This window comes from Piliocolobus tephrosceles, chromosome 2, assembly GCF_002776525.5.
Source record: "Piliocolobus tephrosceles isolate RC106 chromosome 2, ASM277652v3, whole genome shotgun sequence".
Lineage (NCBI taxonomy): Eukaryota > Metazoa > Chordata > Mammalia > Primates > Cercopithecidae > Piliocolobus > Piliocolobus tephrosceles.
Window position 1 is genome coordinate 153161966 of NC_045435.1, and position 22585 is coordinate 153184550.

General features: G+C 38.5%; 1 protein-coding gene across 1 annotated transcript in view; it reads left to right on the forward strand.

Annotated features, from left to right (window-relative positions):
• The window catches only part of COL6A6 (collagen type VI alpha 6 chain), a 113714-nt gene that overhangs the window by 41010 nt on the left and 50119 nt on the right, over nt 1-22585 (forward strand). Inside the window, exons 21-24 of the mRNA XM_026454178.1 lie at nt 6424-6459; nt 6877-6939; nt 8620-8682; nt 20154-20216. Of these exons, the coding sequence (XP_026309963.1) occupies nt 6424-6459; nt 6877-6939; nt 8620-8682; nt 20154-20216 (225 nt within the window). The remainder of the gene's footprint in view (nt 1-6423; nt 6460-6876; nt 6940-8619; nt 8683-20153; nt 20217-22585) is intronic.

Consider the following 22585-nt stretch of genomic DNA (forward strand, 5'->3'; position numbering starts at 1 on the left):
TTAGCTCAACCATTGTGGAAGACAGTATGACAATTCCTCAAGGATCTAGAACCAGAAATACCATTTTACCCAGCGATCCCATTTCTAGGCTATACCAAAAGGAATATAAATCATTCTACTATAAAAACACATGCACACATATGTTTATTGCAGCACTATTTACAATAGCAAAGACATGGAACCAACCCAAATGCCCATCAATGATAGACTGGATAAAGAAAATGTGATACATATACACCATGGAATACTATGCAGCCATAAAAAGGAATGAGATCATGTCCTTTGCAGGGACATGGATGAAGCTGGAGCCATCATCCTCAGGAAACTAACACAGTAACAGAAAACCAAACACTGCATGTTCTCACTCATAAGTGGGAGAACACTGAGAACACATGGACACAGGGAGGGGAACAACATGCACCTGGGCCAGTTGGGGGTTAGGGAGACCAGGGGAGTGAGAGCATTAGGATAAATAGCTAATGCTTACAGGGTATAAAACCTAGATGAACAGTTGATAGGTGCAGCAAACATGGCACACATACACTTGGACCTACACATTCTGCACCTGCATCCCAGAACTTAAAGTAAAATAAAAAGAAAAAGAAAAAAGAAAAAAAAAAGTCAGGAGAAAGAAAAGAAATCAGTCCTGGTATAGGCATATCTGAGACTGAAATTCAGTCACTTGCTTTTTGGGGGTGCAGTTTTTGTTTGTTTTTTATTTGTCATTTTTTTCATTAAGTACTTTAAAAAATTTCTGTGTGCAGAAAAGCACAGAGATGATAAAAGAAAATAATAAGAGATAACTTTAATAAAATATACTTAGATGCCTACATCAACTTCTAAATTAGGCTTTCTCATTTCATTTTGCTAGGTTTTCTTTCCATTTTTTATGTAGTTATCCAGCCTTCAATTTCCCCCACCCCCTCCCAAATATGAAATGTTTTAAAAATAAGCACAAGTAGAAACTACTTTAGTATATTGCATTTATTACATATTGTCTTTTCTGAGCAGAAGTTTATAGAACCAGCTATTATACTCCATCAAAAAATATTTGTTTATCTTGGAGCATACCCATGTTCTTTGCAAGGCAGAGAAAATGAAAAGAAAAGAGATTACGTTTAAAATATGCAGAATTTGATTGCTGGAAAAGTGCTTTACTAATGCAGTTTCAATGCATATAAAGAAATGGATTTGCTATTCATTTCACTTTCTGAAAGGGTGTAGTCAGCTTATATACCCCTGGAAAATATTTTCAACTTAAAGAATATCATCCAGGAAATCCTGGCATGTAAGGATGTACTTTCACTGTTTTATAGCCTCCAGGGGCTAATGCAATATTGCTATGTATTATTTAAACCACACCACTCCCATGAAATATGACCCTCATCTTGGGTTATAGAGTCAGACATACCATTCAGGAGTAAAAGTGGGACTTCCAGTTGAAATGGCAGAATAAAGATGTTTTCACACTATTCCTCTTACGTGTATCTCACCAAAAACAACAAAAGAAATTTAAAATGGTGAAACAAAGAATAACCACAGCTTCAAGCTGCAAATAATGATAAATACCGGCCAACTGTTTTTAAATCTCAACCCTAATGAGTAAGGATTTAGAAAGCTTGTCAAGTGTGACCTCATGCAGGGATGAGATTTCTTCAAAACTGACTGCCGTAGTCCTGAAGAAACTGGTGAACAAAATCCAGGGACATGGTAGATTTTGAGAGAAGCAGGGAATATACACTTGCTTCTCTCTTGCAGGGCCATAGTTCAACAGCAGAGGCAAAATGAGAAATTGGAAAATATTCCACTTTTATTATGTACAACTAGCAACCAAGGCCATGGAGGCAAACGATGAGGAGAGAGACGACAGTGTCTATCACAACAGGGAGAAACTATGACTTAAGGGGCTTCATGTGAGTGCCATGAATCCCTTAAACATCAATAGTAGCAGGAAGATGTAGCTCTAAGGTAAAAGAAATCATTCATTTGATGAGAAAGTATTTGAGGCAACATATCTGTGTCAAAGCTACCAGCCCTGTTCCAGCCACACATCCCCATAATTTCTTCAATAAACTAGTGGTCCTATTCAAAGATGGTGAATGATCAGGAACATTAATAATCTTTATTAATTAGACAATCAGAGCATAAAGCTGCAAGAGAAAGAAAACTATGGGCAAAGGGCAGATAAAGTCTCATTAGAAGAGGAATTATTCAAGGAAAAATTTGAATTCTGGCAAATAGTTCTTCAGAGTCTCAAAGAAGTGAAAATAACATTACTGCTCTTAAAGTTTGAAGCACATGCAATAGAAAGTGAAGAAAGCAAGTTGGCAGTGCTTGAGGAGCAATGGAAGGGAAACAGTAGAGATGTAAGATATGTTAACACCTGACATTTCTATTCTTTGTTTTTTCTTCTGTTCAAGTAAAATTAGATGTAATATTTTAATTTTAAAATAGTTTAATGTCTCTCTTTAATGAAACACTATTTAGAATTTTATCTGAATGAATGAGTATAGAAGATGTCAGGAATCATGATTAACATAATATTTCTAGATGGAGGAGTGGGGTGATTTACATTTTTTTTCTATATTCTCTGTATTCAAATATTTTTTAAATCAGCATATATCATTCTCATAATAGTAAAGTCATTCTTTGAGAAAGTAGAAAAATCTAATGTTCACTGCAGAACTCTAAAATGAATGTTACAATGAGCATGGAGGACTTATCAGTGCACTTAGGTGCTGCTAAGCTGGTAAGTGATTGGATGATGGCCAGTGGTAGGAGTGGCATGCTGGGAAATAAACAGCAAATCTGACCTTTACTCATTTGAACACCTACAATCCACCAGCAACACTACTAAATACTAGAAATAAACTCAACTACAACCTTAACTAAGCCCATGTTTCCTGTCAAGGAACTTAGAATCGTGTTATAGAGTATGGTTTCTCAGCCTCAGCATATTGGCATTTGGGTTAAACAATTCTCTGCTGTAGGGGGCTGTCTTGTGCATTGTAGAAGATGCATGTTATGTATCATGCATGTTATGATGTTAACATCATCCCTGGCCTCCGCCCACTAGCTGCCAGTAACACCCCTGACCTGTAACAATGAAAAATGTCTCCAGATATTGCTAAGTGTTTTCTGGGGAAAGGGAGGGTGCTAAATCCCCCACTTCCTGTTGAGAATCACTTTGTAGGAGGGGATGGACCTGTAGAGTTAATGAACTGTTACCAGTGCTATGCTAGCAGACTATAGTGAATTGGGGGGAAAAGGCAGGAAGGAGGGACAAGAAGGAAGAATCTGGGTTAGAATGTGGTAATTCTGTGGGGAAGATGAGGAAGAAAGTGGGGGTCATCTCTTTCTGAGCCAAACCTGAGAATTAAAACAGATTCTTGTGCCAAGGATAATGAGAAGCAACTGTAGGCTGAAATTAACGAATATCCTTCATTCCTAGTTAGTCTAGAGGGCTGTTAGTTATGACTTGCCCTTTTCATCCCTCTTGGCACTAGTTTAGAGGCATCCTGAAGTGGTGTTGGACAATTGTTCATCATTGTAAATGCTTGCCATTAAGACTCAGTATTAATGTGATGTTTTATCATTCAGAATGTCCTGCTTTTTACCTGATAATTCTCCGTCCTGATGATTTATATCCAGGAAATTGGATCCTATAAACAACCAGGAAGCCAGGCTTTGGGGAACGAAGGACTGAGTACCCTTTTCTTGCCCATCTTCTTCTCAGGTCCCTTTGGGGAGATTTTCTCTCCTGATGTGCCCATTCACAGTCTATTTAAAGATATGTCAGGTTGTGTAGATGTGTTATCAGACATCTGCAAGTCCTTGGGTAAACCATTAAGATATTTTGGAAAATCATCTTTCTCATATAAAACACTTGAAATTTTTAGGCAAAATTGCAAAATCATCTTCCATATTTCCTTGTTTTCTGTCTCTCACAGCAACCCAATGTATCTCTCCCATGACTTTCATTTGGAGTTTAAATCCCAAGTAACCATTAAAAAAGGTGCTATATGATCATTTCTGAAGATATTTTCATTATTTGCGTGAATGGCGGATTAAAGTCTTTCCCATCCTTTAGGCTTATAAACTAACTAGGGTCAGGAGTCAGATTTTGTTCACCACCACCCAGCCCAGTTCCTAGAAGGGAACAGGAACTCAATAAATATGTGTCACAATAATTTATTTTCAGCAAGCCCTTTCAAAATCAAACCTTAAAGACACAAGGGGAAAAAAAATGTTTATTGATGATGTTTGAAACATTGCGACAGCAAGCCAGAGGTAGATTTTTGAACATGGAGGTCTGTTCCACTTCCCTTAAACATACTGGAAACTCTTTATTTTGCTCAAATATAAAGTTCCATTCAGTTCCTCTTGCCACAACCAGATGTATCCACCTGCAGCTGGGGTCTGACCATGTACCTTTCCAACTCGAAAAACCCTAGTGGCTTCTGCTAAATGTTGTAGGAACCTTTCAGCCTAGTAACCCTGCTACTTCCCTTTCTTCCCACACTCTTCTCACACTTTTGACACAGATGGCCTTACTGCTACTACCAAATATGCTTCCTGTTTTTCTGTCTACTTCATAGCTTAGGCTGTACCTCTTCTGGAAAGACCTGATACATTCTCTGCCTGTAGGACTGCTACCCATCCTCTGAAACACCCATCTCAAAAATCTCTTCTTCCAGGAAGCTTTTCCTGATTTGACCAACTGGATATGATTGCTTTCTTTAAAACTTGTGTTTCTATCTTTTCCCCTTTTTTATGGCATTTGCAATACTTTGCCTTGTAAATATTTGTAATATGTATCTCCTCCTCCCAAACCCAAAGAATGAGGGTTCCCCTGAGGTCAGAAATGTGTGTATGTGTGTGTGTGTGTGATCTTTATGCTCCCATATTTCCCATCTAGTGTGTTTTGGGGGTAGTGTATTTTTCAAATGAAAATATCTATTGCTATTTGTCAAATGGAAATATCTACTGATATTTTTCTGAATAAAAGAGAAGTGAATTGAATCAGAACAGACAAACCCATGTGCTGAAGGAAGGGAAACAGCTTATTTTCCTCCCTCTGATAGACGATTTAGGGTTTCATCTCAAGATGATTCATCACTTTTGTAAAAAATAAAATAAAGACCTCTAAGCATTTCCCTGAAATACAGTCTGTTTCTTATGTAACAATAGTGTATTGGTCCATTTTCATGCTGCTGTGAAAGACATACCTGAGACTGGGTAATTTATAAAAAGATGTTAAATGGAGTCACAGTTCCATGTGACTGGGGAGGCCCCTCAATCATGGTAAAGGTGAAAGGCATGTCTTACATGGTGGCAGGCAAGAGAGAATGAGAGCCAAGTGTAAGGGGAAACCCCTTATTACAATTATCAGATCTCATGAGACTTATTCACTACCATGAGAACAGTATGAGGGAAACCGCCCCCATGATTCGCTTATCTCCCACTGGGTCCCTCCCACAACATGTGGGAATTATGGGAACTACAATTCAAGGTGAGATTTGGGTGGGGACACAGCCAAACCATATCAAATAGATTTTGACTGAAATAGGATTAGCAGGATTTCAAGTTTGAAATACTGGCCTCTCAGAGAACATCTCAAATTTCAATCAAGACAATGTCTGATTTTATTGAATTTTGCAAATGCTGGGTTTTACTTTTAAAACTATAACATTACTGAATGATCCTAAGTTAGACAACAAAATGCCATTGTCTCTTGATTTCCAGGTCTATGAAATACTGATCTAGAATATATCTAGACCCTACACTTCCATATGACAGTGGCAGGAAAACCCACTTGATTATGTAGCATCATTTTGATTGGATATTAATATACTGGACTGAGTAGCTTTTGAATGTTTGAGAAAATTCTTTCATTTTTCTCAGGTAACCATTGGCTTTTTAAAAATAAAATTAGTTTGGCCATCTTTATGTCTGAACTTTATTATAAAGTACATGGAGTCAATTATCCCAGTTTTTCCTCTGGCCTCCTGCCTTTTGGCTAGTTTACCCCTGATTTCTGACTTCTTTGGTAGTGCTTCAGGAAAAATAAAAGAAATAAAATTCAAATAAGTCAATTTGCAGCTTGTGAACAGCTCTAGTAAAAGTTTAATAGAGAACAAATTATTGACCACAGTGTGTTCTCATAAGTATCTGTAGATTTCAATTGTCTATTATTTCTATTGTCAGTTATTTCAAAGAGACAAATATTCTATTGCCCTAGGATAGAAATGTAGATTTAGCAGTGTTTTGCTTTCATGGTACAGTGGAAAATTGAATGTTGTAAGCACTTTGCGGGAATTGTTATGTATGCTGGTGCCTTAAAGTGTCCATTGTTAATTTAAATCATATATAAAAAAGCATTCTTTCTGAATTAAAGATATCTACCTTTTTCTTCTATTTTAGGCAGCTCATGGCAGAAGGGGACATACAGGCCCACAGGTACAACGATTTTTCCCCTTAACTCCAAATGACAAATATTGCATCCAGTCAAGGAGCTGGAATAAAGTCTCTAAACTTCCCCTTTTGATGATATTGGTTATGGAATAGAATGCTGGAAAATTTTAGGTTAAGATTTTAAGAGTTCATATTTTAACTCTTAAATATGTGGGCTGCATGTGTGCATGCATGCATATATATAAAGATGGACAGGAAATACACCAGCATACTAGCTGTGGTTATCTCTGCTTGATGAGATTATAGATTTTTATTTTCTTTGTATTTGCATTTATGTTTCACCTTTTTTTTGGAAAGATCCTGCATTGACATTGTGACTGAAAAAATATTTATAAGCCTGCAGGTAAAGGAGACAAAATTTTCAGGAAACAGTGTTAACAGATTGATACTTTCTCACCACAGGGAACAGCAGGCATCCCAGGACCAGATGGACTTGAAGGCTCCCTGGGACTTAAGGGCCCTCAGGTACATATCAAGACCAATCAGGGTGTGAGAACATAAAGAAGAATCTGGGAATGGAAAAATCTGAGGGCCTGATAGAAACCCTCAAATCCCCCTTGCAGAATTTCAGATGTTTAAAGTTTTCATGGTAATAAAGTAAGGAAACAACACAGTTTGGACTCATGCAGCACTTGGTCTGCTTTAAGTTTTGTCCCAGTCAACAAGTGAAAAGTGAATGAACAGGCTAGGCAGTGGTCCCTGTGTACTGGGTTCAGGGTAAGTAGGATATTCCAGGGAGATGTTGAGCCAAGGAAAATGTTGAACCTCAGATCTGGGAATTGTGGTCAATTTAGCACAGTAATAGTTCAATGTTACATATCTTGGTGCTCATGATGTAGAAAAATTGGCTTTATTCTTAGGAAAGAATTGCTCGAAAGACAGCTGGAGACATCAGCGGGGTGATCTGCAGTGCAGCACTCAGCCTCCCCTTGCCAGCTCACTTCTCCAGGGAGCTACCTCCAGCACTTTTTCCTTTGCAAGGAACAAGCCATACTTGGCTCTTTACACTGATCACATGACGGGGCGCATGAGGGGTCACATGAGGGACCAGAGAGAGCAACATTTAGCTAAAATGTTATGATAAAGGAAAGGAGGTCCTAGCAAATATTGAGATGAAAGAAAGGCCAGACCACAAAAAAGTTAGAACTTTTTTTTTCCTCTCCAAACTTAGTTTTGAAAGCTTGAGGAATAAGTGTACTATTTGGCATAGGCAGGACGATCAATGGTTCTGCTATTTTTCAAAGTTTTAATCCACATAGTTTTAAAAAGTAACTATTATATGTTGGCAACTTGTTACATGGAAGTTGGGCAAAATATCCTTAAACATCAGAAGGGAAAGTTTGTTCACATTTTGCCAAGATTCAGAACAGTGAACAGTCTTCCCCTTGGACCTTTATCTCTTCCTAGCTTGATTACTTTTCTTTGTTGTTGCTTTCCAGCTGAGGAAAGCTCACTGTTTTATTTTTGTTTTTACCTTCAAGCAAGAAATAGTTGCCACTGGGGTTGTGGGGAGGCATTTCAATAGATTGACTAGCTTTATTTCATGCTAAGGAAGTAATACTACAGCATCCCTTCTTCCATTTTATAGAAACTTACTTTTTTTTAATGGTATAATTTAAAAGCAGAGGCAAAAACCAAACACAGCATGAAAGTTTTTCTGCATAACATATGAAAGCCACAGCTAATAGGCAATATAATATTCCAAAAATAGAAATAGTCAGATTTCATCTTACCACATACCATATCTTGTTTATGACCAGTCTTCAGTGTGGTTATTGAATAGAAAACTTATTTAAATGTTCTGGTTTCAGATTTATATTTGTAAGGAATATTTTTCTTTTTAACAGAAGAAATGTAGGGAAATGTAGAAAGCAATATGGAAAAGCTCAACCATTCAGTATTTTTTCCAAGCCCCAGTCAGTTTGACTGCAAATCCTCAACTGCCTAAATTTCAGATTGGACATTCATATTCCTGCACAAATGAGAATGAGCTCCACAGGCCAGGATGGAAGGAAAAGCGTGATTGGATCTCTCTTTCCCATTTCTGTCCATGTTACTGACTTAGTATTTCTACTTGTAATATTCAATTTAATATTCAATGTTCTCTTTCAGGCAAAAAATAATGCTTTAATTCTATATACTTAGGGCCCAAGAGGAGAGGCTGGTGTGAAAGGAGAAAAAGGAGGTGTGGGAAGTAAAGGTCCCCAGGTATGTAATGAGATAAATGATTGCATCTGACTTTGATCTTGGCTTGATATCTTTGTGGTTTCTTTCATGCAGGTGGAGTTATTTACTGCTTGGGAACCAGGAAAGTGTATTAGGTTTGACTTCAGCTCAATGTGGTGGCCACATCACATCACGGTCCCCATCTTGCAGAGCAGGCTATCACTATCAGACACAGACGTAGAAAATCAAGCCCTCTTTGCCTCAGCTGCTCAGCTATGCAAATCAGGTCACAGCACTCCCCTGATCTCAATCCTTGTGGGGTTTCCCATCCCCACCCCACCCCCAGAATACAGCCTACTTTAGTAGTCCTCAAACTGGCTAAATACAAGAATCTCCTGGGGGAATTATAAAACATTCCGCCACCTAGAACCCTTCCCAGGACACTTAAATCAGAATCTCTGGCAATGAGGCCAGGGTAGCAGTAATTTAACTTCTCCCTAGGAGATCTTAATATAGACGTAGGGTTAGGAATGACTGCTCTGCATTAGCACTGCTCCGGCTTCACAGTGCAGAAGAACCCCCTAGAGGGGATTGTTAAGTAGAGAACTTGTTAAAGTGCAGGTTCTGAGTCAGCAGGTCTAGGGCAGGGCCTGAGATTCTGCACTTCCAGGGCACTCCTAGATGATGCCGATGCTGCTGGTCCAGACCCCATTTTTAATAGAATGCCCCTATGTGATCTGGCCCTCAGCTACCTGCTATCAATATTATTTGTTTAGCTGTTTGCCTGTCTCTCCTTCTAGACTGCAAGTTCCATAAAGGATAGGACTTTGTTTTATTACGCTCTATTCCTGGAGTCCAGAATATCAGTACCTGGCACATAGCAGAGCTCAACGCATATTTGAATATTGAATCAAACAATAAATGAATGAATGAGACACACTTGGGAGCTGTGTTCTCCACTAACACTAGGGTAAAAGGAGTCCATTACTTGTGTGGATTAGTTTAACCAGGCAGTCCAATATGTAAGTGGTTGTGTTTATCACCAGAAAGTTTAAGAAAATTTAAGAGGCTATATGCATAAACTTGTATCTCATGACACTATTTTTTAACTATAACTTTTATTTTAGGTCTAGGGGTACACGTGCAGGTTTGTTATGGAGGCAAACTGCATGTCATGGGGGTTTGGCATACATATTATTTTGCCACCCAGATAATAAGCATAGTACCAAATAAGTATTTTTTTCTGATCCTTTCCCATCCTTTACTTTCAAGTAGGCCGCAGTGCCTGTTGTTCCCCTCTTTGTGTCCATGTGTTCTTGTTGTTTAGCTCCCACTTGTAAGTGAGAACATGTGGTATTTGTTTTTCTGTTCCTGAGGTAGTTTGCTTAGGATAATGGCCTCCAGCTTCATCTGTGTTGCTGCAAAGGACATGATCTCATTCTTTTTTATGACTGTATAGTATTCCATGGTGTATATTAACTACATTTTCTTTGTCCATTCTACTGTTGTTGGGCATTTAAGTTGATTCCATGTCTTTGATATTGTGAATAATGCTGCAGTGAATGTACACATGCATGTGTCTTTATGGTAGAATGATTTATATTCTTTTGGGTAAATACCCAATAATGAGATTGCTGGGTTGAATGCTGATTCTGTTTCAAGTTCCTTGAGGTATCACCACACTGCTTTCCACAATGACTGAACTAATGTACAGTCCCACCAGGAGTGTGTAAGTGTTCTATTTTCTCTACAACCTCACTAGCATCTGTTATTTCTTGACTTTTTAATAATAACCATTCTGACTGTATCTCACTGTGGCTTTGATTTGAATTTCTCTAATGATCAGTGATTTTGAGCATTTTTTAATAATACAGAACTGTGTTTAATACTGCAAAAATATAAGTGTTTGTTGTGCTTCTCTACCTGGGTTTCATGGGAGGACTGCAGGGCTCCTCTGAACTGTAGTGCAACACAGAAAGGGTTGACAGCCTAGGGGTAGGGGATGCCGCTGGATTAAAAAATGAGAATGAGGCCCCTCTGGTGAGGTCTGTGTCCGTGAGGGTGAGTGGTGGGTTACAGGCATGGGGGCATCAGAAAGGGGAAGGTTGTATGGAGTGGGATTGAGCATATTTTCATATACCTACTGGCCATGTGTATGTCTTCTTTTGAAAATTGTTCATGTCCTTTGCACACTTTTTAATGTGGTTGTTTGTTTTTGGCTTGTGAATTTGCTTAAGTTCCTTAAGATTCTAGGTATCAGACATTTGTTGGATATGTAGTTTGCCAATATTTTCTCCCATTCTATATGTTGTCTGTTTACTCTGTTCATAATTTCTTTTGTTGTGCAGAAGCTCTTTAGCTTAATTGGGTCTGTCAATTTTTGTTTGTGTTGCAATCGCTTTTGTCATCTTTCTCATGAAATCCTTGCCAAGTCCTATGTCCAGAATGGTGTTTCCTAGGTTATCCTCCAGGGTTTTTATGCCTCTAGATTTTACATTTAAGTCTTTAATCCATCTTGAGTTGATTTTTGTATATGGTATAAGGAAGGGGCCTGGTTTCAATCTTTTGCATATGGCTAGCCAGTTCTCCCAGTACCATTTATTGAATAGGGAGTCTTTTTCTCATTGCTTGTTTTTGTTGGTTTTGTCAAAGATCAGATGGTTGTAGGTGTGTGGCTCTATTTCTGGGCTTTCTATTCTGTTCCATTGGTCTAGAGTCTGTTTTTATGCTAGTACCATGCTGTTTTGGTTACTGTAGCCTTGTAATATAGTTTGAAGTCACATAAGGTGATGCCTCAAGCTTTGTTCTTTTTGCTTAGGATCGTCTTGGCTATTCACACTCTTCTTTGGTTCTATATAATTTTAAAATAGTTTTTTCTATTTCTGTGAAGAATGTCATTGGTAGTTTGATGGGAATAGCATTCAATCTATAAACTGCTTTGGGCAGCATGGTCATTTTAACAGCATTGATTCTTCCTGTCCATGAGCATGGAATGTTTTCCCATTTGTGTCATCTCTGTTTTCTTTGAGCAGTGTTTTGTAATGTTCATTTTAGAGATCTTTCACCTTTCTGGTTAGCTGTATTTCTTGGTATTTTTATTTGTACATTTTCTTGGCAATTGTGAATGGGATTGCATTCTTGATTTGGCTCTCGGCTTGTATGTTGTTAGTGTATAGGAATGCTACTGATTTTTGTATTTCAATTTTGTATCCTGGAACTTTGCTCAAGTTGTTTAGCAGATCAAGTAGCTTTTGGGTAGAGACTATTGGGTTTTTTAGATATAAAATCTTGTCATTTGCAAACAAGGATAGTTTGACTTCCTCTCTTCATATTTGGATGCCTTATATTTCCTTCTCTTGCCTGGTTGCTCTGGTCAGGACTTCCAGTACTATGTTGAATGGGAGTGGTGCTAGAAGGCATCCCTGTATTATTCTGGTTTTCAAGGGGAAGGCTTCCAGCTTTTGCCCATTCAGTATGATGTTAGCTGTGGGTCATAGATGGCTGTTACTATTTTGATGTACATTCCCTCAATCCCTGGTTTGTTGAGGGTTTTTAACACGAAGGGATATTGAATGGTATCAAAAGCCTTTTCTCCATTTATTGAGATAATCAGGTAGTTTTTGTTTTTAGTTCTATTTACATGATGAATCACATTTATTGATTTGTATATGTTGAACCAACCTTGCATCCCAGAGATAAGGCCTACTTGATTATGGTGAATTAGCTTTTTGATGTGCTACTGGATTCGCTTTGCTAGTATTTTGTTGATGATTTTTACATTTATGTTCAGCAAGAATATCAGCCTGAAGTTTTCTTTTTTCGTTGTGTCTCTGCCAGGTTTTGGTATCAGGATGATGCTGGCCTCATAGAATGAGTTAGGGAGAAGTTCCTCCACCTCAGTTTTTAGGAATAGTTTCAGTAGGAATGGTATCAGCTCTTCTTTATACATCTGATAGAATTTGGCTTTAAATCTATCTGGTCCTGGATGTTTTTTCGTTGGTAGGCTTTTTATTATTGAGTCAGTGTTGGAGCTTGTTATTGGTCTTTTCAGGGATTCAGTTTCTTTGTGGTTCGTTCTTGGGAGGTTGTTTGTATCCAGGAATTTCTCTATTTCTTCTGGATCTTCTAGTTTTTGTACATAGAGGTGTTCATAATAATCTCAGGGCTTTTTTATTTTTATTTTTTGTATTTCTGTGGGGTCAGTGGTAGTGCCCCCTTTTTCATTTCTCATTGTGTTTATTTGGATCTTCTCTCCTTTTTTTTGTATTAGTCTAGCTAACTAGTCTATCTTATTTTGGCAAAGAACAAATTCCTTGATTTGTTGTTCTTCTGTATGGTTTTCTGTATCTCAATTTCCTTCAGTTCAGCTCTGATTTTGGTTATTTCTTGTCTTCTACTAGCTTTGGGGTTGGTTCTCTAGTTCCTCTAGTTGTGATGATAGGTTGTTAATTTGAGATCTAATTTTTTGATTGGGCATTTATTGCTATAAACTTCCCTTTTAACACTGTCTTATCTGCGTCCCAGAGATTCTGGTATGTTGTATCTTTGTTCTTATTAGTTTCAAAGAATTTCTTGATGTCTGCCTTAATTTCATTATTTACCCAAAAGTATTCAGGAGCAGGTTGTTTAATTTCCAGGTAATTGTATGATTTTGGGTGATTTTCTTAGCATTGATTTTTATTTTTATTTCAGTGTGGTCCAAGAGTGTAGTTGATATGATTTTTTTTGACTTTACTGAGGATTGTTTTATGTGTGATTGTGTGGTCAGTTTTATGGTATATGCCATGTGGCGATGAGAAGAATGGGTATTCTGTTGTTTTGGGGTGGCGAGTTCTGTATATGTCTGTTAAATCAACTGTTGAGTTCAGGTTCTAAATATCTTTCTTAAATTTCTGCCTAGATGACCTGCCTACTACTGTCATGACACTGTTTTAAAGCATGTTAATTATTACTTGTGAAGTTGCTTCTTCAAAAAGCATAAAAACTTTAAAATGTCATGGTATAAATAACTTGATGAAAGTAACTATTTTGCACTCATATCCTTGAATCAATAAAAGCTTGCTGGTACCACAAATTGAAATTTTTAAAAGATGGAAATGCCAAGAAAAACATATATCATGTGGTTATCTCATCTGTTTATATAAAATATGGAGATGTGAATGGGTGGAAATCCAAAAGTCTTGGTATTTCTCTTGTTCTAGAATCCAAATTGCATCCACATGGCTGTGCAGAGCACGTCTGTGAATGAGTACCCTTTAATCTTGGCTTTGGCAAGATTGCTCAAGGCCATAAATCATTCAGCCTCTTGGCATTGTCAGAGTTAGTCAGAAGGTACTACTTCTCTCTAGTCTACATCTTCCAGTTTTCTGGCTGGCAAATATGGTTTTTCTTTCTATGCCTGGTTTTCTTGAAATACGTTTGTCAATACAGTGAAAATGCTATTTCAAAGATGTTTACAATTTTTTATGTTCAGGACATGGATGAATGGGATCACAACGTTGTTGTGTCCAAAAGAAAGCCACAGAGACTAACACAATCAGATATACAAGAGAGTATTATTCTTTTTTTTTTTTGTTTTGTCTCTCCCTCTGAGACGGAGTCTCACTCTGTCGCCCAGGCTGGAGTGCAGTGGCCGGATCTCAGCTCACTGCAAGCTCCGCCTCCCGGGTTTACGCCATTCTCCTGCCTCAGCCTCCCGAGTAGCTGGGACTACAGGCGCCCGCCACCTCGCCCGGCTAGTTTTTTGTATTTTTCAGTAGAGACAGGGTTTCACTGTGTTAGCCAGGATGGTTTCGATGTTCTGACCTCGTGATCCGCCCATCTCGGCCTCCCAAAGTGCTGGGATTGCAGGCTTGAGCCACCGCACCCGGCCGAGAGTATTATTCTTTACTGGTTCTATAAATCCCCTGCCATAAGTTTCATATTGTTTTACAGCACACAAGGACCAGCCACTGGAGTAGAATAACATGAGTGCTTTCTAATTTCAGGATTTGAAGTTTCTCTTAGGATATATATTTAGGAAAAGATGTGATTTCTGTTGACAGTATTCTGAAGGCTTATTAACTGGCATTCTGTATAAATCACATGTGTGCTAATCCAGCCAAGTATGTGACTATGATACAAAAGAATACAGTCCATGGCACAATGAAAAGGAAGAAAGAGCTTTGAAAGGAATGGTGTATTCTTCTGTACCTTCCTTCATTCCCCTTTTGATTTACCTTAAGGTCCTATTCTACTTTAATCAATACCTGAAAAAAAAAAAAAAAAAAAAAAAAGAATGGAAAATCAGACACAGAAGTACAAATTTCAATTGAAGCTGTAATTATTTTTTGAATACTTATGCTTTCTTGGTGAATGAATCACTAGTGGCTTTTACAATATCAAGAAAGTTTAGGATGTCCAATGCAATTGGGAGTCCAGAGTAGAATTTCTCTTTTTGTCTTTACAAAGCATAGCATAGTGGTAAATGGTATACAGTCTGGAGCCAGACTGCCTACGATTGATTCCTAACTTTGTACCTTACTAGCTCTGTGACCTTGAGGAATTTATGTAACCACTGTGTGCTTCAGTTTTGCTGTGATAATAAGGATGGTAATAGTAGCTACCTCATTGGATTGTTGTGAAAATTAAAGGATTTAATATATGTAGGTGCTTAGAAAATTGCATGCAGTCATAAGCCCTACGTGTTTGTTATTACTACTATATTGTATCAATATACCCAATTTAATGGGGGTATTTTAGGGCTCAAAGAATGCAGGTCACCATTCCAGGAAAGGCCATGATAGTAATATAACAATATGTAACCTGTAGTAGTCAACAAGTTTCATCATTCTGTATAAGCTAAGTTGGTGGTCCATTAACCATTCCTTTTACTCATTTAACAAACATTTACTAAGTGCTGCTTGTGTGTTGGGCCCTATTCTAGGATACAAGAATGAATCAGGTATAGACTCTAGCCTCACGTATACCCAATCTCATAAAGGAGGCTCATACAAACAAACAATTGCCATGTGATGTGCTGAATGTTAAAAGAGAATTATACTCAAAGTAGAGTGATGTGGTAAAGGATGGAGTTAAACGAGATGAGTGTATTTGGTTTTGCTGAATGAGCAGGTGTTTTCCGGGTAACCAAGGTAAAGGCAGGCATTCGGAAGGAGGACAGAACCAAGTTACACAGAGATATCAAGGTGAGTTTTGGGAACTACAAATGGCTCAATATGGTTGGAGTGTAGAGTGCACGGAGAAGTATTAGAAGTTAAGGTTAAGGACTAGTACTGTCAAGATTGACATCTCAGATGTTTTGGGGTTTTTTCTTGCATTAGCTCACCATTTTTTAATGGCCTCTTGATTTTTGTTTTCTCAGACTTAGCTGATATCTAACTTTTAAAGAAGCTGAGCATTTGATCTCCTTATTTCTTTCCACCTTGATATTTGTTCATTGTGAGTTTTCATACATTTCCCCCGCACAAAGAAAAAGAAGTGACAGGGATTCCTTTTAAGTGTGGGAAGACACTGTACCTCTTCTACCTGCCCCGCCTTATCTAATCCAAAGTCAGGGTGTCCTTGGCAGTGCCCCGACCATTAAACCTAAACTCCCAAGTGCAGTCTCTTCTGATAAGGTGCTAAGCACAATTTTCAAAAAATCATTAACCTCTAAACACTTCTTTCCTATCCTTGCTTAACACTAAAGCAGTTGTGGTTACCAAGGGCTCTGTAACTCAACATGAGAAAAAAAATGGGACAATCAAGTCCCACTTTTGGAGGTCTGATGTGGCCCCAGCCTTATGCATCAAGTTTGGAGAGCCACATTTTTTAGAACTCCAATCTGGACTAATGCATGGATGGTAAGAGTTTGGGAATCCTGTCCCACACAAGGGCCTCAGAGCAGCAGGCATAGTGACTGGGATTTTAGTCTTTAGAGTCAGATACAATTAGGTTCAATTCCCATCTAATCCTCTTATTAACTGAGCAATTTGGATGTGAATGCCTTGAGAAACTGTTTTTGATCAGTAAATGGGGTTAATAACAGGCATCTCACTGTGTTGTTGTAAGAATTGAAGACTGTATTTATTTTCCACTCAGCACAGTGCCTTGCACAAAATGTGAATGCTCAATAAAAGGCAGCCATTACAACAAAGCTAATGAAGATTTGATCTCTAGCTAATGCCCTTCCCCTTTAAATGCCCTAAACTTCTCTTAACCCTCCATAGTTATTCTTGATCTCAAGTCAAGTAAGCTCTTTCACTCTTTGATATCTTTCTGGGGGCGATAACTTTTTTGTCTTTCTTTTAGAATCCACCAGTGTGATTCCTTGTGTAACCAGCAGTATTTGAGCAGGTGATTTATCTGGGTAACCATTCACTGAGGCTTGAGCCCTATTCACCTAAGTCACAAACCTCACTTTGGTACTTTGCAAGATCCTGCATAGGAAACAGAATCAGGTTTTCTGATTCTCTGATGGCAAAGTCCTGTATGCATCCAACCATCTACTCATCCAAGACATTTTTTTATTTTGAAAGTTCTTAAAACAGGATATCTCTCATTGCGCTTGTGTGTGTTTGAAGTAACTACACATGGCATAATCTCCCCAAATCATCCTCTGTCTCAGAATTTATGTCGGGATGAAGAATGAAGAGTAGACTTCTAGACAAATCTTCCAATTTATACCTTGCTTTTCAGGACAATTAGAATCTCTCTACTTCTTTGTACAGTGCATGAAAATTTCATATGGAAAACCAGCTAATTAAACACATTAGTTCATCTCTCTTGAGAATCTTTCCTGGGTAGATAAATGGATGGGTTGATGGGTCCTAGGTAGCCTATGATGCTCCAGAGATATGAATTAATAGGATGTGCCCATTAAAGAAGTATACAGTCTAGTCTCTAAGGAATGAGAGAGAGAAATACACTAACAATTACATACAGAGTAGAGGAACCTGGGGGACAAGCATGAGACCCAACACAGCCAGGAAGTTTGGGTATTCTTCCTGAAACAGTGATGCTAAAAGTAGGCTTTTTCAGAGGAGGGAGATTGTACCACTCCTTGGAGGGGAAAAAAATGGACCAGCTAAGGGAAAAATTTGCATGACTGTGGAGACGTAAGACAAACGTTTGATGAATCACTTGCTTTGATGTGCCTGAACATAAAGCAACAGAAGTAGTCACAGAAAATGAGGCTCCAGAGGCATGCAATTCCAACATTTTGAGGGATTTTGCATATTAAGAAGACCTTAAACTTTATTCTGAAAGATATTCAGAATTTCAGACAAAGTGGTAACATGAGCCTGACATTTTAAATCTCTCTCTAAAAACAGTGGAGATGGGTTACAGGAAGACCTGGCTACAGCTAGGAGAGCCAAGAATTTAGGCAGGATACAAAATGGGCCTGAAGGCAAGTAATGGGAATGGAAGAGGGAGGGGTACAGAAAGTAGACAGAGTCTACTGTGGGTTGTAGCTGAGGGGTTTTGAGAAGTGAGGTAGTGGAAGGGTCTAGGATGATTCTCAGGTTTCTGGCATGGGTCTCAATAGTAGTAAAGGGTGATACTATTCCTTGATGAAAAGAAAATGAGACTGGAAGCGTGATTTAGGATAAATATGATGGTTTTGAGAATCCATTTCTATTCAATAGGATGTCCAATGGGAATTTTATTTATTTTTTTAGACAGAGTCTCACTCTATCACCCAGACTGGAGTGCAGTGACACAATTATAGCTAACTGCAGCCTTGAACTTCTGGGATCAAGTGATCCTCCTGCCTCAGCCTCCCAAGTAGTTGGCATTACAGGTGTGTGCTGCCATGCCTGGCTAATTCTTGGGCTTTGTTTGGTTTTTGGCATAGAGTCTTGCTATGTTACTCAGCCTTTTAATACATGGCTCCGGTGTTCAGTTGAGTGGTTGGGACAGGAGAGCATGTATTTAGGAGTCTTTGTGTAGAACTGGTATGTGAATTCATAGGGGTGCCATTCAGGAAGAGGGGGTAAAGTTAGAAAAATAAGGTCAGAGGATGGAGTCCTGGGGCACACAGAATTTAAAAGGCAAATAGAATAAGGGAAACCTTCAAAGGTTAATGAGAGGAGCCTAGAGAGGTACCAGGAAGACCATGGTAACTTGGTGTGACAGAAGTTAAGGGAAAAGTTTCAAAGAACACATATCAAACTCAAAAAAAAAAATGTCAACTGGACTGAACATGAAAGTCAAAGGAGTTAGCTCCATGTAGTGGTGGTAGTGAAAGTTAGAAGGGACTGGGTGGAGAGCTATCTATGGAGGATGACAATAATGAGAATTTTCTTTAAAGATGAAGGAAGGGGGAGAGAGCGGGTATTATGGAAAGATTATTATCTTTGTTAGTAACCAGTTTATTGTTCAACAATCCTTCCTATTAGGAATTTTTTTATGTCCAATGTATTGCTTTTTAAATTTTTTAAAAGATGAAAATGTTAATGTTACTGTATTTTTGTTCTGAACGAAATAAATTTGCAAGTATCATGTTCATTACACAGAGGTTGGTTTATTTACTGTTAAATTACAACAACCATGACAAAAAAACTGTGCAAATGATTTCAGCTCACTGGGGTTGGGATTATTTACAAATACCTGTAAACAGTTTTACCAAAAGAGATTTCTCTTACCATATGTTTAGATATCCCAAAGGAAAAATCTGATTAAGTGTTAACAACAGGGGAAGGCAGTTGTGTCATCTCTGAATTGGTATTTCAAATTGTTAAGTCTAAAGTTGTTCCAATGAAATATGCTTTCTAGAATGTTGGAAGGACTTACTTCCATTATATCTAATAGCTTTTCCATATAGATTGGTGTTATATTTATCATCTGTTTAAGTTTTGCTATGTTCTTCAATAAGATCTTAAGACTTGCTTTCTTTAGGTTTTGCGTCTTTCTTGTTAAATTTATTCTAAGCATTTTACAGGTTTTTTCTTCTTTTGGTAAGTGGGAATTTGTTTACATTTATTTTTCTAACTTATCACTAGGAAAGAGAAAATTATTTCAGAATATTTATCTTATACTACCTAAACATATCTTATGAACACTATTTTAGTAAAGTTTCTTGAGCTTTCTAATATACATATCATATGATTTTCCAGTAAAGATCATTTTGTCTTCCAAAAAATGTTTTCTACCAAAGCCAGTCCTTTCTACCAAAGGACAAGAAGGATTATAGTTCAAGGCAAATGTCATTTGGAATGGCTTCTTTAAGTGTTAAGCATTTTAACAACATCTGTTCTTAGAGCAAAACAACCTGAAATCACTTTGGAAGAGAAAACTCACAAGGAAGCACAATTCTTTAGACAACATCTGGCATGAATTACTTTATTAATTTTCTTTTATTTACTAGTCTTTATTTGATGGTGGCAATGCTTTTTTCAGAGCAAGAATCGATGCAACCATAACTCTTCTCTCATCTGCGGTTCATTTTCCTCTTATAAGACAAAGAAAGGGTCTGAAGGAAAGTTTGCTTTATGTTTTGCTATATTTGCAATCCCCCTGTTTTGTTTCAGGGACCTCCAGGACCCGGAGGAGAGGCAGGGAATCAAGGCCATTTGGGAAGCCAAGGAAATAAAGTAGGTCACATTCTTTATACTCACCAAAGTTGAGGTTTTCTGCTCAAGAGAACTCTTATATTAGCCAGAGCCCTTTCAACACAAACGAGGACACATTTTCTGGTCCCTAAACCCTGGCTTGATTCTTAGACAGCCAGCAACCTCTAAGGACATGGGTGTGGACCTGGATGAGATCAGGGATTCCAGCTCAGTGTAATTTCAGAGGGGAGGGATACACCCTATTGGAGCTGAGGGATCTCAGGGAACAAGGGATATTCTGGGGCAGGCCTTCATTTTTCTCTTCCAGTCTCTCTTAATTTCCTCCCGCCACCTCTTTTTTTTTACTTCCTTTCTTTCCTCTATTTGCACAGACTTTTGGTAGGACCAAAGGCCTTTAAGACCAAGGCACTATACTGAGCGTTCAGTTGGGCTGAAGAATCAGCTCCAGGAGAGACATCTTTGTTTTGGTCATTGATTGCACCCTCCATGCTTAGAACAGTGCTTGGCATGTAATATGTGCTTAGTAAATATTGAATAAATGAATTCGTGGGTGGCATAATATATATGACATGAAACCAACCCCAAAGAATATTTTCATAACAATCTATGACGTGAAATAGAGATAAGGGGCTAAAATGGAGGTTTAAATAGCATTATTAGAAGTATTTCTGGGATGGGAAAGGAGGCATCATAGAAAATACAGACTTTGAGTAGAACTTAGATGATAAAAATTTTGGCAAGCAGAGAAGGGAATGGGGGGACTGTAATGAGAAAAAAAACGTGTGAAGGAAGGCACAAGGTTGTGCCTGACAATCCTGAAAGAGGAGGTACCTAGGCATGAAAAATGATCCTATCTGGCAGGACAAACACAACAAGAGAGACTGTGGTGAATTTATTCAGTGGCCAGCACAGTATTATCTAAAACTTTTGAATGGAGTGGATGAACACAGCCAGACTTTTGGAAGATTTTAAATAGTCAATTCAGTGTAGAAATATTATGAAGCCTAGGCCGTGTGTGGTGGCTCACCCCTGTAATCCCAGCACTTTAGGAAGCTGAGCCAGGCAGATCACTTGAGGTCAGGAGTTCCAGACCAGCCTAACCAACATGGTGAAACCCCGTCTCTGCTAAAAATACAAAAATTAGCCAAGTGTGGTAGTACATGCCTGTAATCCCAGCTACTCAGGAGGCTAAGGCAGGGAGAATTGCTTGAACCCAGGAGGTGGAGGTTGTAATGAGTCAAGATCCTGCCACTGCACTCCAGCCTGGGTGACAGAGCGAGACTCCATCTCAAATATTATGAAGCCTGAGAGATTGAAAGCTAGGAGAACAGTTGGTATGCTCTTATAGTCTCCAAGGCAAATAGTGATTAGGTGACTTAACAGGGTGAGGACTTAACTTGTGATGATTCCTTAGAACTCTTCCAATAGGGGACTGAGGCAGAGAGGAGTGGGCTAGATGACTTGGATGCTTCGTATATGAGGGGTAACCCTATCACAGACATAGGAAAGTCATTAGGAAGAGTGAGTTTAAGAGGAAAGAAAATCACTTGGGGGGATAGAGGAAAGGGTTTTTAGGTATAGTTGGATATGTAAATTTCAGAGTCATTTGGATTAAAAATAACTCTTGGTGATGCCTCTTTGTAAGAAGTCCAAGAGGAAACGACAATTATTAGGAAGGAAGGAAAATCAACAAAAAAGCACACTGGATTTTGAGTAGAGTTCAAGAAGGGAGGTGAAGAGTATCAACTGATAAAGAAAAGTTAAGGAGGGGAGGAGTGGAGAGGCCATGATATCTGGTGGCTAAGACATTCTAAAGAACAGTTTCAAAAGTGTAGCAATTGAGAGGAGAGAAAGGGAGACTGCAAAGGACCAAGAAAACCAAATCCTCTGTACTGCCCTAGGGTGGACTGAGCACTCTGGACTCATGATTCACTGAGATAAACCTCAAACACTTACCCCTACCTTACTCCAGTAAGATCAGATTTCCAGGAGGCAAGTAACCTGGCAGTTAATCCTGGGCTCAACACTTGCCTCTACCAATAACCAACCATGTCGCCCTAGACAAACCATATGACTTTCCTTGTTTCCTTACCGTAAGGCAGATGTTCTGAAATTTTAGTGTGCATGTGAATCAGCTGAGAAGCTTATGTAAAAGCACATATTTTGGGTTCCACTTACCAGAGTCTAATCCAGTGGGATCCAAGAATTTTCTTGACACATGAACCCTGGATACAGCAGGTGGTCCCCACATCTCACTTTGAGAACCACTGTACTAAAAGGCATCAAGGCAGATGATCTCCTGCTTCCCTTTCATAGAATCCTATTCTTCGTTGCCCCCAGAGCAGTGCTGGTGGTCCCTTGTCCATTTTCCCTTATGTTGCTTTTCTGTC